This window comes from Ovis canadensis, chromosome 7 (genome assembly GCF_042477335.2).
Source record: "Ovis canadensis isolate MfBH-ARS-UI-01 breed Bighorn chromosome 7, ARS-UI_OviCan_v2, whole genome shotgun sequence".
Lineage (NCBI taxonomy): Eukaryota > Metazoa > Chordata > Mammalia > Artiodactyla > Bovidae > Ovis > Ovis canadensis.
The window spans coordinates 70,142,401-70,158,226 of NC_091251.1; the positions used below are offsets into that span (position 1 = coordinate 70,142,401).

Here is a 15,826-nt window from a genome sequence, read left to right on the forward strand (position 1 = left end):
TATGGCCAACCCACTTATGTACCCAGAGGAGAGCATTTCAGAAAGGAATGATTCAGTCTTATACCTCACCTCAAGTAAAATCAGGACTGAAAATATATATCTTTTGGCAAAGATAACATATCAATGACCTTGGTGAAAACTGTTTTGGTGAAGGAAGTGATGGAGGGAGAAGCCAGATTATAGTGAAATATAGTGTGAATGAGAGGAGAGAAAGTAAAGTACCATTGGAAAGGGGGCTGCTCAAAAACTTGATAGTTAAGGCAAGAAGAAAGAAATAACTAATATTTTGGTTTATATGTTTAAGGCTTTATTTGTTTTGTTTTTGATGATAGGTTATGCTTTAAATGTTGACATTATGCCACGTGAAAGGAAAAGGTGAAGAGAGGATGCTTTATAGAGCTAACCAGATCCCAGATATGTGTAGAATGTAGTGTTTTAACAGTCTTCCTCTTAGATTATTAAAGATAAAAGTATTTAAGGGAGAATTCTTAGAAAACAACTTGAGTTGTTTGTGGACATAACCAGAGTTCCTAGGATTGAAGAAGGCCCTCTGTCTCTTTGGGTTTGAATTTTTCCATGAGATGGCTTCTTAGCCTTGTCTTTAACACTCTATGTGGCTTCCCAGCCTAGGAATTTACGTAGTCATTGAACATGTATAGAGATCGTTCAGAGAATATGTTACATCTATGTGAAGTCTCCACATTAGGGCCAATCCCATGATTTATCTAGGTACTGAGCATGCTGATCATTACTGCTAGACTGAGTTCACTGTGGTTTATAGAGATGATTTTTCCTACATTAAATATATCCCATTTCATTTTTAAAAAACACATTTTAGTCTGTTTATTAATATACTGCCACTGGGATGGATACAGATATCTTTATGTTTAATGTCTGTATGTATATGTAATATGCATGTGTCATATGTATAGTAAACATCTTAATATATAATGCTTTTTTATTGATAGTAAAAGTTTCCCTTGTAACTTAGACGGTAAATCTGCCTGCAGTGCAGGAGACCCGTGTTTGATACCTGGGTCGGGAAGATCCCCTGGACAAGGGAATGCAACCCACTTCAGTGTTCTTGCCTGGAAATTCTGTGGACAGAGGAGCCTGGCAGACTACAGACCATGGGGTCGCAAAGAGTCAGACACAACTGAGTGACTGACACACACACACACTCTGATAATATAATGATTATTCCCTTCTTTTAAATTTTAAGCAATTCACTTCATATCAGTTGTAGGACTCTTAGGATCCTGTTACTATAAACTGAAGAGCTCATGTTCTCCAACTTTTTAACAAGCATTTTCACTATCAGGAAAGCTACAGAAAACTGCAGAGCCATCAAAACTACTTAGAACACAACGTAAATCATGTGTTTGAATAGGGCAATCAGATTATTTTGATAGATCAAAATAAACAAGTACTTTTTGTTATAATCTTTCTCCCTCTTTCTTTTAAGGACACAGAGATAGCATGGATTTACAGAGGTTTAAAGAAACATCAAACAAGATAAAAGAAATGTTATCTGTAAGTAAATCCTTACAGCAGTGCAATTTATTTGGTTGTTTTGGGGTTTAGTTTAAAATAGAATTAAACATGTTTTTCTGTAAAAACAGTTTTAGCAGAGACCATCCATCATCATGATGATCTGAAATACATTAAGCTCAGTAGACATATTTCTTTTCCTCCTGTATTTCCTGCCTCTGTTAATAATGTCAGCATTCTAGTTTACAAGGGCAAACTTGAACTCTTACTCCTCCCTTCCAGTCAACAGCCAAGTATAGCTGGTTTTGCTTCCTAAATGTTTTTTTAGTACTTGTGCTTCTCTTGATCGTTAGTAGTAGGTACCCTGACTTAGGCTGTTATTCTCTAACTTACACTTCATTGAGCTCTTAATATATCTTTAACAAGGTGTTACAGCAACAGTTGAAAGAATTTATCATCACATTCTGAAGGCATCATTTTGCTGTTATGAAGTACTTGTTATATATGGGAAATCATTTAGAATAAGTGGACATTTCCTAGTGGGAAATGGTAAACGTTAGGGTTTCCCTACAGATTGCACCTTTAACAGTGACCTTGTTAAATGAGCTTAAAGCCAAAGTATGCTGAAAATTTTTAAGTGCGCAGATACCTTCCTGCTAAAAACAAAAATAAGTTTCTGTGAGTGGCAAGAAAAGTGGTGGCTATGTTTTCAGTTTAACAATTTTGAGTAATCTACTTAGAGAAAAAGAACTATGCTAATAGAATAATGAGTTCTAGCTCATGTTGGTCAGAGACTTTGAGTTCTTAAACATTTGTGGGTTACATCCCTTTGAAAATCTAATAAAAACTTTAGATCCACTCCAGGAAAAAATGCATATATATGTTTCTGCTTTTAAGGTATAGAGTTTTACAGATACCTGAAGTTCACTCTTCAGTCCCATACTAGAATTTCTGTCAAACATGGTTCTATAAAATTGATGTGCCACTGCATCAAAGAGTATTTCAAGGAAAGTACGTAAGCAAAACAGAAACAAGAAATAACTAGAACTGGTTCCAAAAGAAGCAACTAAAATCAGAAAGGAAATTAGAGTTGCTTTGTGACAAAAGGAAGATTAACTTTCTGTTGGCAAAGTAAATCAGCTGTAATGTGAAGAATGTAAAGCATCAAAGGTAGAAAAGTTTAATTTTCTTGAGATATGTTAAATTTGTTAATGAAAGTAATAGGTTATTTTGGTAGTGATATTTTAAAACCCATTGTTTCTGAGGGGTGGTAGAGGTTTGGAAATTTTGTAAGTATATAATAGTGTGACCTGTTTATAGTTAAAAAGAAACAAAATGAATTTATCAGCTTACCCTCATTAGTTTAATGAAATTCATAAGTTCATCTGGAAAAATGAATAGGTAAAAAGAAAATGAAGGGGAATTAGTTGTTAGATACTAAAATATCTATACAGGTGGTACAGTTGAAACATGAATATTTAGTAAAACATTTTGATGGCTCTGAAATAACTTCTACAAGTTAGAATTTAGTAAGGGTAAAATTAGAAATCAATGAGAAAAGGAATGCTTTGTCAGTAAACACACAAATTGAACAACTGGGTAGAAATTTGGAAACATCTGTTTCATATCACTTTATAAGCTCAGTGGCTTCCAAATTTAATAAAAAAATTCAAATCATAAAAAAACCTAAGAAAATAGAAATATTAAGTCAGTAAGTCAGGAAGGCTTTTAAAACAAATATTAAGGGAAAGATGTAGAGAGATGAGTACTTAAAAATATGAAGCACAGATAAATCTTAAAAAATAGAAATCTGACAAGTAATGATCAGATAAATCTTTGGTATACAAATCACTTATACAGATCAATAAGAAGGCTACCGAAAATCCCCCAAATAAATTTCCCCTCCACTCCTTTACCCTCCAAATTGTTGTTATCACTTTTAATTTTAGTGTAAAATAGTAGTTTTTTTCTTTTTTACGTTAACTGATAATGTTTTACTATTTTCCAAATTGTTTCCTATTTCTTCCCTAACTTTTGTATGAACTTGTATTACTATGGAAAAGGATTCATTCAGGTGGATTTATGAACAATAAGCAAGTAGGTTATTTTGATGGCAGTTTTTGAGATTGATATTGAAGAAAATAATTGTAACTTGTAATATACTCTTTGGAGCCCAGATAGATTAAAGCATATTGAACTAAATAGATCCAGAGACTCTTTATACTACTTAGAACAGTGATTTGCAATTTAGTTAAATTGTTTTAAAATTGTGTATGTGTACCCTGTGCAGAATGATATTCCTTCTGAAAACACTTTGAAACATGTGAGTTCTCATGCTGGATTTACTGAGTGTCACAAAACTTCTGTTCCTCTTCATTCAGAACAAGGTGAGTGTTTTGACTACGTGAGTTACATTAAATAAAAGATATTTTATGTATGTCACACACCTGAGCGTGAATGTTTCAGGAGTCAGAAAATGAAGATTCTGGTCTATCATTGTTGCTCTCAACCTTGAATAGAACATAATCTTAACATTCTGATAGTTTTTCTTTTTTAACCAGTTGTTTAGTCCTAAAAGAAATGCAGACTTACTTTTTACAAATCTGCTGATTTTAACTTTTACAAATGGAGCTGCTCTGTTTTAATCGGTATAGTCATTTCAACTTGTGTTTCTGATGTAATCTTTAAAAATAGCTAATACATTTATTGATTCAAAATTAAAATACACACAAGCACTTTGAAAATCGTTGTCAGTTTCTCACTTTAGCCCCATATGTAACTACTGTTATTTTGCTTTTCCTCTAGAGTTTCATGCTTATATAATCATACATGACAATAAGTCTTTTCTACCTCTCATTTTCAGCACAAAATGTAGCATACTGTACATGCCTTGCACCTTTAATTTTTTATCTAAAAATCAAATGGCCTGGAGATGTTTCCATATCATGCTTTTATTTTAGTCATAGTCATCAATATTATATGCATATAAGTTTATTGTTATCTAACTTTTCAGTTAGGTACATAGAATCTTTTTAAGATTCCTTAAGAAAAGCAGTACTAGTATATCCCCCTCACCATCATGTCTCCTTTCTCTTCAAGTTAGGTTTACTCTTGGAGTGCAAATTGGTATAACATTCAAATATAATTAAGGCATGATGATAACAAGTTAAAGGAAAAAAATTATCTGATCATCTTAATAGCTGCAGAAAGGCTGACTTTGATGAATTCAACATCCATTCATGATTAAAAACTCCTAGCAAATTAAAAATAGAATGGAGTTCCTTAATCTAAATAAAAGGTATCTTAACAAAAATTTACCACAGATACCGTACTTCATAATGAAATATTAAAAGCCCCAGAAGGAAAATAAGGATTCTGGCTTTATCATTTCTATTTAACATTTTAGCCAAAGGAAGAAAAGGAAGAAAAATAAATGGTAGAAGGATTGAGAGGGAAGAAATAAAACTCTCATTTTCAGATAACTTGGATATTATTACCAACATTAGAATGCCTGTAGTTTTACATCCCCATGTTTCAGTTTTTGGCACTATCTATTGACCTCCCACTAAAGAAGACAAGGGCTAGGATTATAGCAAGAATTTGAAATCAGGCCAAATGTCCATTAATTGTAGTTTGGTTAAACAGATTATTGCATGTCCTTTGTATGAAGTTCAATGTAGCATCCAAGTAGAATAGAAGAATCTTCTGTGTACTGATATTGAAAGATCTCCAAGCTTAAAGTTCAAAAACCAACAACAGGGACTTCCCTGCTGATCCAGTGGTTAAGACTCCATGCTACTGATTGAGGGGGCCTGGGTTTGATCCCTGATCAGGGAGCTAGATCACACATGCCGCAAGTGTTTGCATGCTACAACTAAGACCTGGCACAACCAAATAAACATTTTTAAAAACCACCAACAAAAAAAGGTCTGTAAATTAATTTTTTTAAAAAGTCTGAAGATACATGATTAGCACTTATGGTTTTTTTTTTTTTTAAAGGAAAGGCAGGGGTATATATACAAACACAAAATATCTGGAAGGATACATAAGAAAGTTGGAAACAGAGAACAGGGTTTTTCTTTTCATACTCTTGTTTCGTGTTGCCTATTCACAGAAAAACTGAATAATTTGGATATCCTGTCAAGAGACCCATGAGCCTTGTGTAATTCTTATCTTTAGCAGTGTTAGGGAAAGGATACTTATCCTTGGAAAATTTTATATTCTGCCTTGAAATGCTTGTGTTTCGTTAGTTGGTATTAAAAGTTTGTTTTAGTTGTAAAACTTTTTTGTTTTTTTAAATTTTCTCTTAGTGGAAAGTAGCAGTAGAAGGTCATCTGCAGAAGAAACTCATGAAGTAGATTCCAAAGCAGCTTTGCTACCGGTTTGTATATTTCAATTAAACATATGCATAGTATAAAATCATATTTATTAGAGAAGGGCTAAAACATGGTGATATTTTATTTGAGATGATGTGTAGCTTTAAAAAAATTTTTTTCAATTGAAGGATAATTGCTCTGCAGTATTATGGTGGTCTCTGCCATGCATCAACATGATTAAGTCATATTTACTTCTGTATATCTCCCCTGTCTCTTAAGCCTCCCTCCCTGACCCACATCCCACCCCTGTAAGTTACACAGAGTGCGAGGCTGGGCTCCTTGTGTATAGCACCTTCTTGCTAGTTACCTATTTTACATGTTATAGTATATATATGTCAATGCTCCTTTCTCAGTTCATCCCACCCTCTTATTCCCCCACTGTGTCCACAAGCCTATTCTCTACATCTGCACCTGCATTTCTTCAATACTATTTTTCTAGATTCCATATATATGTGTTAATATATGATACTTTTTTTCTTCTCTCTGGCTTACTTCACTCTGTATACAATGAAATAATACTCAGCCACAGTGTAACATAGCTTATAATTAGATGGAAAATGTGTTAAACATTAAAAATATGGAAAATACCTCTGAATTGACCTTGAGAGACTAGATAGAATTTGAATAAATTATAAACAACTTAAATTTTCCAAAATGATGAAATGTATGATGATTCAAATTCAGGAAACGTGAGTCCCAAACTGGGGAAGTAAAAATAAATTGACACTTAGAAATGTAAAACAGCAGAATAAAACCCACCACATATACCTGTTACTAGTGATTTCTTTGTCACAGTTTGCATGATTTTAATTTTTTTCTTAATACTTTGATGCATTTTTCTTTTGGCAGCAAACACATTTTTTTTCAGAGTCATAGAAACAAATGTGTATTTTAAGAAGAGAAAATTGTTAACCAACAACTATAATTATATTATAAGAAATAACACTTGTAAAATTCTTTATTCTACCTTGTGTAATGGCCTTATGGTAGCTTTTATAGCCATTTTTAAAATTCTGTTGGCTTAGTTGTACAAACAAAATTCATATTAACTTCTCAGCCCTTTATTCATGAAACGTATTATAGGATACAAAGCAGAGATAAACAGTTACGCTTTGTCTAGAGACTTTTCCTTTTAACTTTTCATTTGTGTTTGTTTCTGTCTAAAGGACTGGTTACAAGATAGACCATTGAATAGAGAAATGTAAGTAAGCCTTGTCTCACCGTTAGTGTGAAAAGTACTCCATTCAATAGAATGTTGTCTTTTTTCTGCCCTTTGCATAATAACCTCTTTAATACTTCTTGTAAGTATTGATGATTATTTATTTGGGGATCTCCTGTCTTTATACTGAAAAGATTGGGGAATCATTTATTATGAGTCAATATATATATTTTATGATTTTATATAATTATGGGTATATTGTAGTCACAACTCTACTAAAATTTTCCATATAATGATAGAATTATGATTTTATTATTTAGTCCTATTTCCAAGTTGCTTGCAAAGACCTAGTTTGACACCTTAGTTAATTTCTCTGCCCATTGTTCCAATCAACAAGTCTTTCTTCTGCCTTTGGAAAGCACTTAGGTAATTAGAGCAGTAATACACAGTGTACCTTAGAAAGCCTGCATGCAGGGAAATGCCCTAGAAAGCTGATGTGGTAATCCAGAACCAAAAGTAGAAACAGAAGACCATGACAAGTAGTCATCCCCAGAAAGTAAAAAATTTCCGTTCAGATTAAACATAAGAATCAAAGATAACCTATGTATTTCCCAGCCTAGAAATTAGTATTTTAGAACTCGAAAGGACATTAAAGTAATCTTGTTTTGATACCTGTTTGATATAGGAAGCATGCTTAAGAAGGGAAGCCAGTTTGAGGGAAATTATTATAGATTATACAGTGTTTACCCTATTTCCTTTTCTGTATCAGACATAGATGCGAGTATATAGAGAACAAAATAAACCAGATGTTACATAGGTATGCAGCTGGTCAAATTTTGGAGATATCCTGGTCCTGACTGGTACTTGAAAGACCTGTTTATAATGAAACCTCTTCAGAGAATAAATGTCTTTTGTAGCTAGAACTGTAGGGTGTAAGTACAGATTTGGTACTTAAAGTTGATGTTAATTCAGCTAATAAGAGAACACTGAATTACAGAATACTGACCCAGGGAAGTACCCACAAAGGTAGAGTTGGCAGTACTCTTTGGGTGCAAGAAAAGAGTACTTTATCAATAGTAGAGAAAGGGCTAATGCTCGGTCAGAGTATTTCCTGTAAGAAAATATTTGTGTTACTAAGGTGAAAACCAAACATCAGAATCAGAATGTGAAAGCTAGAAAGAGATTACCAAGGTCTTCTACTCTATAGGTCCTTTCAGGATCTAGTCCTTCAGTCCTGAGCAAAGCCACATAACTGTATAATGGGAGAACGAAGCTTCTAATCCATTTTCTTTATTGCATTCCACTCTCTTTTCCACTATACCTGTCTCTCTACTCTGTACTGTAATCTGTGGGATTAATAGAACCTCTCCTTGGTACCAATATATGTTGTTATAAATAAATTATGTTTAACATTGTAAAGAAATTTTTTTCAACTTTAGCAGTTGAATTTTGCAAAATGCTACCTAATTACTGTTCTTTCAGTTCTTCGCCTATCAATTCTGTTGAATTTTTATAGTCTTCCAAAGTCATTTCAAGGCATTGTATAAAAGTACTGGAGTGAACCTCCATCATAGAGGAGTCATGGAATATATTGCTCTATTAGTACTCAACCTTCAGTTTGGCTCCAAACTACTGATATTTATGTAGGCTTGAATTGGACGTATGAGTTATTGATAGTGGGTTTGTACATATCTGTGTGTGAATTTGATGCTAACTTAAGGGAAATGGCAGATATTCAAACAAAAATGAATCTGAATCACAGAATTATTTTAATAATGTTATATTAAGAATTTATAATAACTTCATAAGATAAAGTTTTATGGTAGCCAAAACTAAAGCTGCAACTTAACTTATTATATTTTTTGGTGTTTCCTTAAGGCCACCTGAAGAAGGAACCTTAAATGGTGAGTGTGTAGTAAATACAATGTGAAAAGATAAGAATTGTATATAATGTATTTTATTTTAGCAAATACTAACATTGTCCTAGATAAGAAATATTAGGCTTCATGTTTGAAAAAAGCCAAGGAAGTAGAAAGTTGTTCCCTCAGTTCATTTCTCTTTATTATATGTGTTTCACAAATATGGTAACTCACCATGTGAATGATAATCTTTTTGCAGTCTCCCCACTTCCCTTCATCCTTGCTGCCCAGACTGCTTCTTCCTTATATTCCTTGTGCTACTGAATATTACTCTTTCATTCAGCTAGGTAAAACCTGAGAGGAAGGTACTCTTGACCCCCTTGACCTTGCAGTCACAAAGTCCTATTATATTTACTTCCTAAAACATTTCTGGAATCCATCTTCCACTCTACATCCTGCTGCTGCTTTCAGTTCAGACTGTCATCATTTTTAAATCCTTTTATTGATGCATATACAGAAAATATATAGTAAGTGAGCAATCCCATGTAATTGGCACCCAGATCACAAAATACATGTCAGTATCTTAGCTACTGTATCATCTTATAACCTCTGCCCCTAAAACAACACAGATTGATTTTATCTGTGTATGTTCGTGTTTATCTATTTTTCTCTATTTTATGTATGTATATTTGTGTGTATATATGTAAAATATATAAATGGAATCTTACAGCGTGTACTCTTCTTTTGTGTCTGACTTTTGTCCTAACACATGCTTATGAGATTCATAAACGTTGTATGTAGTGTGAGTTGGGCATTCTCACTACTATATAGTATTTTCTTATATGAATATATTCAGTTTATGTATTGATTCTCCCATTTGATGGGTATTTCAGTAGCTTCCAGTATATGGCTAATATTGATAGTGCTGCATGAGCATTCTTGTTCATGTTGTTTGGTAAACGGGATGTGTTTATTTTTTTTTTGGGTATGTACACAGGAGTGGAATTGCTGGTGGTAGGGTGCATGTGTTTATATTCAGTAGTTACTGCCAAATAGGGTTTCAAAGTGATTGTGCCAGTTTGGGCTCCTTTCCAGTCTCTTTTCTATTCTACCACCAAAATGATTCTTTTAAAAAGATCTGATCTTGTCACTACTCTGCTTTCCATTTTTCTACTGTTTTTGGATAAAATCAGCATCTTTTCATTTTTAAAGTATTTTAAAAGTTTTATTTATTTTATTTTTGGCTGTGCTGGGTCTTTGTTGCTGTGCAGGCTTTTCTCTAGTTGTAGAGAGCAGGGGCTACTCTAATTGTGGTACATGAGCTTCTCATCCTGGTGGCTTCTCTTGTTGTGGAGCACAGGTTATAGGATGTGTGGGCCTCAGTGGTTGCAGCATGTAGGCTCAGTAGTTGCAGTTTCTGGGCTCTAGAGCTCAGCTCAGTAGTTGCGGCATACTGACTTAATTGCTCCGTGGCACGTGGGATCTTGGTACCCATGTCTCCTGCATTGGCAAGCAGATTCTTTACCAATGAGCCACTAGGGAAGCCCCCTGTGTCTTTTCTTAACATTGCATATTTGGCTTTTAACAATTTGGTATTCCCTGCTTCTGTAGCTTTACTTCCTACTGGTATGCCTGTACTTTTGCTCATTAATGTAAGATCTTGGTTGCATATCCAGATACTTGGTTATAAATCCAAATCACTTGTATGACGACACATACCTGAAGAGTTAGAATATTTTGGAGTGAGATCTGGGTAAGTCTGTGTTTGAAAAGCCACACAGGTGATTCTGATATATGGATAAGTAGGTAGATTGGTAGGTAGGTATGTAGAAAAATAAATAGATAGATGGTGTTGAAAACAACTGTTCTGTTCATATTAAACAAGTTTCTGTTTCTCAAGTATAGCAAATGTTGCCCTGACTCTGGCACACCTTCCAAACTACTTGCTTTTCCCTTCCTCTTTTCTCTGAGACATTCTTCAACCTTTCTTCAACCAGGAGACATTTGGTACCTCTCCTCTACAGTCCTATATTCTGTGTGTGAGAATATGCATACACACACTACATTTTATACAATTTATCACACAGTGTTATAACTGTTAACTGACTTCTTCTCCTGTAAGAATGTAAATAAAAAAGAACCTATTCTTGCATTTATATTCTAGAAAGTTCTAGAACCTTAACACGTAGTAGGTTCAATGTATTCTCCATCTTTCTCACTACAGTTAAGTCCTCACAGAAATTAACACAACATTGTAAATCAACTATACTTCAAGAAAGAAATAAAATTTTTAAAAAAGTGAAGTCCTCAAATATATCTAGAGATGGAGGAAGGGTTTTTTTTGTTACATTTCACATTTGCTCATGGTCAACCCGCTAAAATGGTTACAGGGCTATCTCTCCACACCCCGAAGATATGACACTTCTCTCACACTTTGAATCGGGAATAAGGGAAGAATGTAGTTTATGACAGGAGAGTGTGAACTGTCATATGCTTTTTGAGTGCATAGTTACCACTAATCTGCCTTATCTGGCATAATAAAATATGGTAATAAAGCACATGAAAGACATAATTTTATCACTTTTTTAATTGCAGAGAGCTTACCTGCAGACAGCTTGGAATGATTAAATGAGAATGCCTGAGCAAAAATTTATGCTGTATGATTATTTTTAAAGGGGTCTCATTTGTTTATTTGCTGTTTTAGGTCTTGCTTCTCCATTTAAGCCAGTTATGGATACAAATTACTATTACTCAGGTTAGTAACAATAAATATTATATTAAAAACAAAATTTAGTAATGCTTTGAGCTTTGGGGGATTTCATTATTTCTCTCTCATTTTTTTATGCAGCTGTGGAAAGAAATAACTTGATGAGATTATCCCAGAGCATTCCATTTACACCTGTGCCTCCAAGAGGTAAAACCAAGAAGTAAAAATAAAAGGAGAAATAAACCCTTAATTAATATGTGGGTTTAAACTATAATATAGAACATAGGTGGTGACAGAAAGAGGAGAAATTGCATTAAGCAGGGTTAACTTCATGTAAGTTTTAATCAGCCTGATTACAAGAGTCAGGTATATTTAAATAGATGAAGGCATCAGAAGTATTGATTTTTCTTTATTTCTCACATCCAGAAGCAGTGGTGTATTTTAATTCAAAACAGCTCTTGATCATAGTTTAGTAATGAAAGCACTGATAAATTTATATCACAGGATTTATGGAACAGATCTAACCTCCTGTCTGAAAGTTTAGCTTACAAATGGTTAGAAGTCTAGTTACTTTTTAAAAATTTTTCTCCAAAATGTTCATGATTTCAGAAATGCTTATCATTACCAAATACATGTGAACTTAGAAATACTAGATCTTGGTTTCTGAATATTTCTTGTCCTTAAACTTCTTTTATAAAACTACAACCTGGTCCATCTCATTTTCTATTCCTTACTTAATCTTAACCAAAGACACCTGCCAATTTTTGCTCCGTGCTTTTTAGAGTCATATTTTGACCTTAAAATGTGTCCATTCATCTTGCAGGTGAGCCTGTCACAGTGTATCGCTTAGAAGAGAGTTCTCCCAACATACTGAATAACAGCATGTCTTCTTGGTCACAGCTGGGCCTCTGTGCCAAAATAGAATTTTTAAGTAAAGAAGAGATGGGAGGAGGTTTACGAAGAGCTGTCAAAGTACAGTGTACTTGGTCAGAACATGATATCCTCAAATCAGGACATCTTTATATTATCAAATCTTTTCTTCCTGAAGTGGTTAACACATGGTCAAGTATTTATAAAGAAGATACAGTTCTGCATCTCTGTCTTAGAGTAAGTGCTAGTGAGTGCATACAGTGAAGCATTGTTTGAGCTTCTTGTTTTCACTGCTAAAGTATAATTAATAAAGTCTTAATGTCAATGTTGAACAAAGGTTTCTTTTTTCTGTTGTGTAGGAAATTCAACAACAGAGAGCAGCGCAAAAACTCACATTTGCCTTCAACCAAATGAAACCCAAATCCATACCATATTCTCCAAGGTAAATCTTTACAAATTTCTGAGATCTTTTAGTGGATAGCATTCTCTTTTGACCTTCATTATGGATGCTGAATTTCATTATTTACCCATTTTACAGATAGATTAGAATTTTATTAACAAAACTGCTAGTAATATCTATAACTTTCTCATAAGGTTCCTTGAAGTTTTCCTGCTGTATTGCCATTCAGCAGGACAGTGGTTTGCTGTGGAAGAATGTATGACTGGAGAATTTAGAAAATACAACAACAATAATGGTGATGAGATTATTCCAACTAATACACTGGAAGAAATTATGCTGGCCTTTAGCCACTGGACTTATGAATATACAAGAGGGGAGTTACTGGTACTTGATTTACAAGGTAAATTTATTAAAATATTGCTGAAAGGAAATTATGCATCAGGTTCTCATCTATTTAATATACAGAAATCTGCTTCTCTATAGATATGTAAAATCTTAGGTCAGTAAAAGCTGTTAAAAAAGCAAGTCAATAATGGCCATAGTATATAGCTATCAGGGTCCTGAAGAATAGGGTCTGGCTATCTTAATTGTTATCTAGGCAGTGCAGATGTTTTAATAAGCAAAAACGTGTGAAATCCCTTATTTTACTCATAGATCTATAGCCTTTGTTTTTTAAAAGTATAAAGATTATTTCTTTAAAACAATAATAAGTAATCTTTATTGTTTCTGGAGTACATGCTATCTATTACTGTCAACTGAACTACCTAAATATTTAGTGGATTAAAAAAAATTTGCTTTCACTTTTTTGGTTTAAGAATTTGGGGCTAGGTTATCTTTGCTTTACCCTTGGAGAATTTGAATGGCTGGATACTAGTTTGGACAGCTTAACTGGAGCCAAATGTTTTAAGTCTCTGTTTAAGACAGCTGAATTCCTCAGTTCTCCACCCAGTGATCTTTCTACATGGCTCGCTAGCTTGGACTTTTCTTACAGCATGGTAGTTTGGGGTAATTAGACTTTTTAAGTGACAGCTGGCTTCTCCAGAGAGAAAGCAGGAATTCTTACATTAGGCCCCAAATGGGCCCAGATCCCTTCTGCCACATTTTACTGGTCAAGGTAAGCTGTAAGGACAGATCAGATTTAAGAGGTAAGGAATAGATTCCAGCACTTGGTTAGTGGAGCAGCATGTATACTAGGAGGGAAAAACTGATCGTAGCTTCTTTGTAGACAGATTCTTTCGTATCTGTTAAAAAAAAAAAGAAGAAACTATGGCTGGGAAAGAGCAGTGATTTGCTTTTTTCCTAAAGAGTAGCTTTAATTTCAACTGTTAACATAGATCAGAATTCAACGTCACCTAAGAACAATTGTTCAGAATGTTTATCACTTGATGACTTCTTTCATTATATAGATACAAAAGATTTATTGACAAACCAATATTTGTTATTTCAATACCAACTCAACAAAATTGTATAAAAATAGCTATTGTTTTTTCAGTAATTCATTTTATATAAATGATTAAGTGGTGTGTATGTAGTGAAAACTCTGATATATTTTATTAGATGGGCCAATCCATTTTCAAGTGTGCCCTAGGAAATGAGGCCAAACTATGAATATTGATTAAGAGGTGGCAGTTACTTTTAATAAGCAGGGTAATTTTGATGTTCTCTAAAAAATTAATGTTATGGAGCCATTTTTTAATAAAAATATTTTAGATAATTACTACAAACAACATAGAAATGTATAAAGAACAGAATGCTCCCATCTTTACTGTTTCTGTACTTTTGTGAAGACAAATTCACGAATTTTTTTTCCTTTAATCATTTTGTGTTGGGATTTTTCTCCAACTGGAATCATGCTATATATGTGTGTGTGTATGAGTATGTGTTTGTATTTCACTTGCTTTTTTTCCCTACCTAACAGTATATGATAAACATCTTCTGGGTTATTACTGATAAATTTGAGTCATTCCTTTTAACTGCTGTAGTATGAAAGCATAGCATGATTTAAATCCTCTCTTGTCACACAGTCACCCTATTTTTTAGGTTTAGAGAGTGCAGTTTTAAGAGTGCCTGCCATTTTAACCTTTTCCAAAAGGTTGTAGGAATTCATACTCAGCACTATGCAAGCACTCATCACTGTGCCCATTTCTTCATCTGTTCAGTATGGAATGCCAGTCTGAGAAGAAATTAGTATCATATTTTAACTCTAGATTTTTCTGTTGTGAAATTCTAACCATTTTACTAGATTTCATTCTAATGGGTAAAATATTTTATGCTTGTTCAAGTATCAGTAGTTGTTCTTTCTTTATGTGAATGAATAGGTAAGACTGAAGAGATTTAATCTCACTTTTAACACCTCTGGAGAGGACTGGGGGTGAAGAAAAACATTCACAGTCTTATTTTTATGTAATCTGAATCTTTTGAGCCAGGTGTATTCATATGTTAGTCTGTGATTTTTAAAAATCCAGGATATTTTTTAAATGGCTTATAGATCATGCCTTCATGTACTTAATTGTTTTTTGCTAACTAAGGTGAAACAAGGGCAAATTGTAAATAAGGAAATATTTACTTGCAACCTTGGCCTTGTTGCATCAGAAACTGGTGCAATCAGGAACTTGCATTGTCTGCCTGCCAACTCTGACATTTAACTGTTGTTCATGTTGCAGGAACCGTACTTGTTGCTAGTGCAATGTTGAGGTCAAAAGAGAAAAACTATACTCTTTTGAATAGCTTAACATTGTGTAATGGTTGATGATACTGTAGAATTTCCTGTGACCTTTTTATTATGTATATATCAGTATTTTATATCAATTATATAATATGAATTATCTTCTTTGTATATACATATAAAGGTGTGGGTGAAAGTTTGACTGACCCATCTGTGATAAAGGCAGAAGAAAAGAGGTAATGAGTTTTAATAATTTCATGAAAATCTTTTTATAATTTCAAACTCTACATTTCTGTTTG

At 33.6% G+C, this 15,826-nt stretch overlaps 1 protein-coding gene across 2 annotated transcripts in view; it reads left to right on the forward strand.

The window, feature by feature from the left end:
• Positions 1 to 15,826, forward strand: part of TRPM7 (transient receptor potential cation channel subfamily M member 7) — a 106,801-nt gene that overhangs the window by 77,845 nt on the left and 13,130 nt on the right. For both annotated transcript variants that reach the window (XM_069596525.1, XM_069596527.1), the window contains 11 exons: positions 1,466 to 1,533; positions 3,782 to 3,878; positions 5,802 to 5,872; positions 7,034 to 7,068; positions 8,905 to 8,930; positions 11,590 to 11,640; positions 11,734 to 11,799; positions 12,416 to 12,699; positions 12,822 to 12,904; positions 13,057 to 13,262; positions 15,712 to 15,763. In XM_069596525.1, the coding sequence (XP_069452626.1) occupies positions 1,466 to 1,533; positions 3,782 to 3,878; positions 5,802 to 5,872; positions 7,034 to 7,068; positions 8,905 to 8,930; positions 11,590 to 11,640; positions 11,734 to 11,799; positions 12,416 to 12,699; positions 12,822 to 12,904; positions 13,057 to 13,262; positions 15,712 to 15,763 (1,039 nt within the window). The remainder of the gene's footprint in view (positions 1 to 1,465; positions 1,534 to 3,781; positions 3,879 to 5,801; positions 5,873 to 7,033; positions 7,069 to 8,904; positions 8,931 to 11,589; positions 11,641 to 11,733; positions 11,800 to 12,415; positions 12,700 to 12,821; positions 12,905 to 13,056; positions 13,263 to 15,711; positions 15,764 to 15,826) is intronic.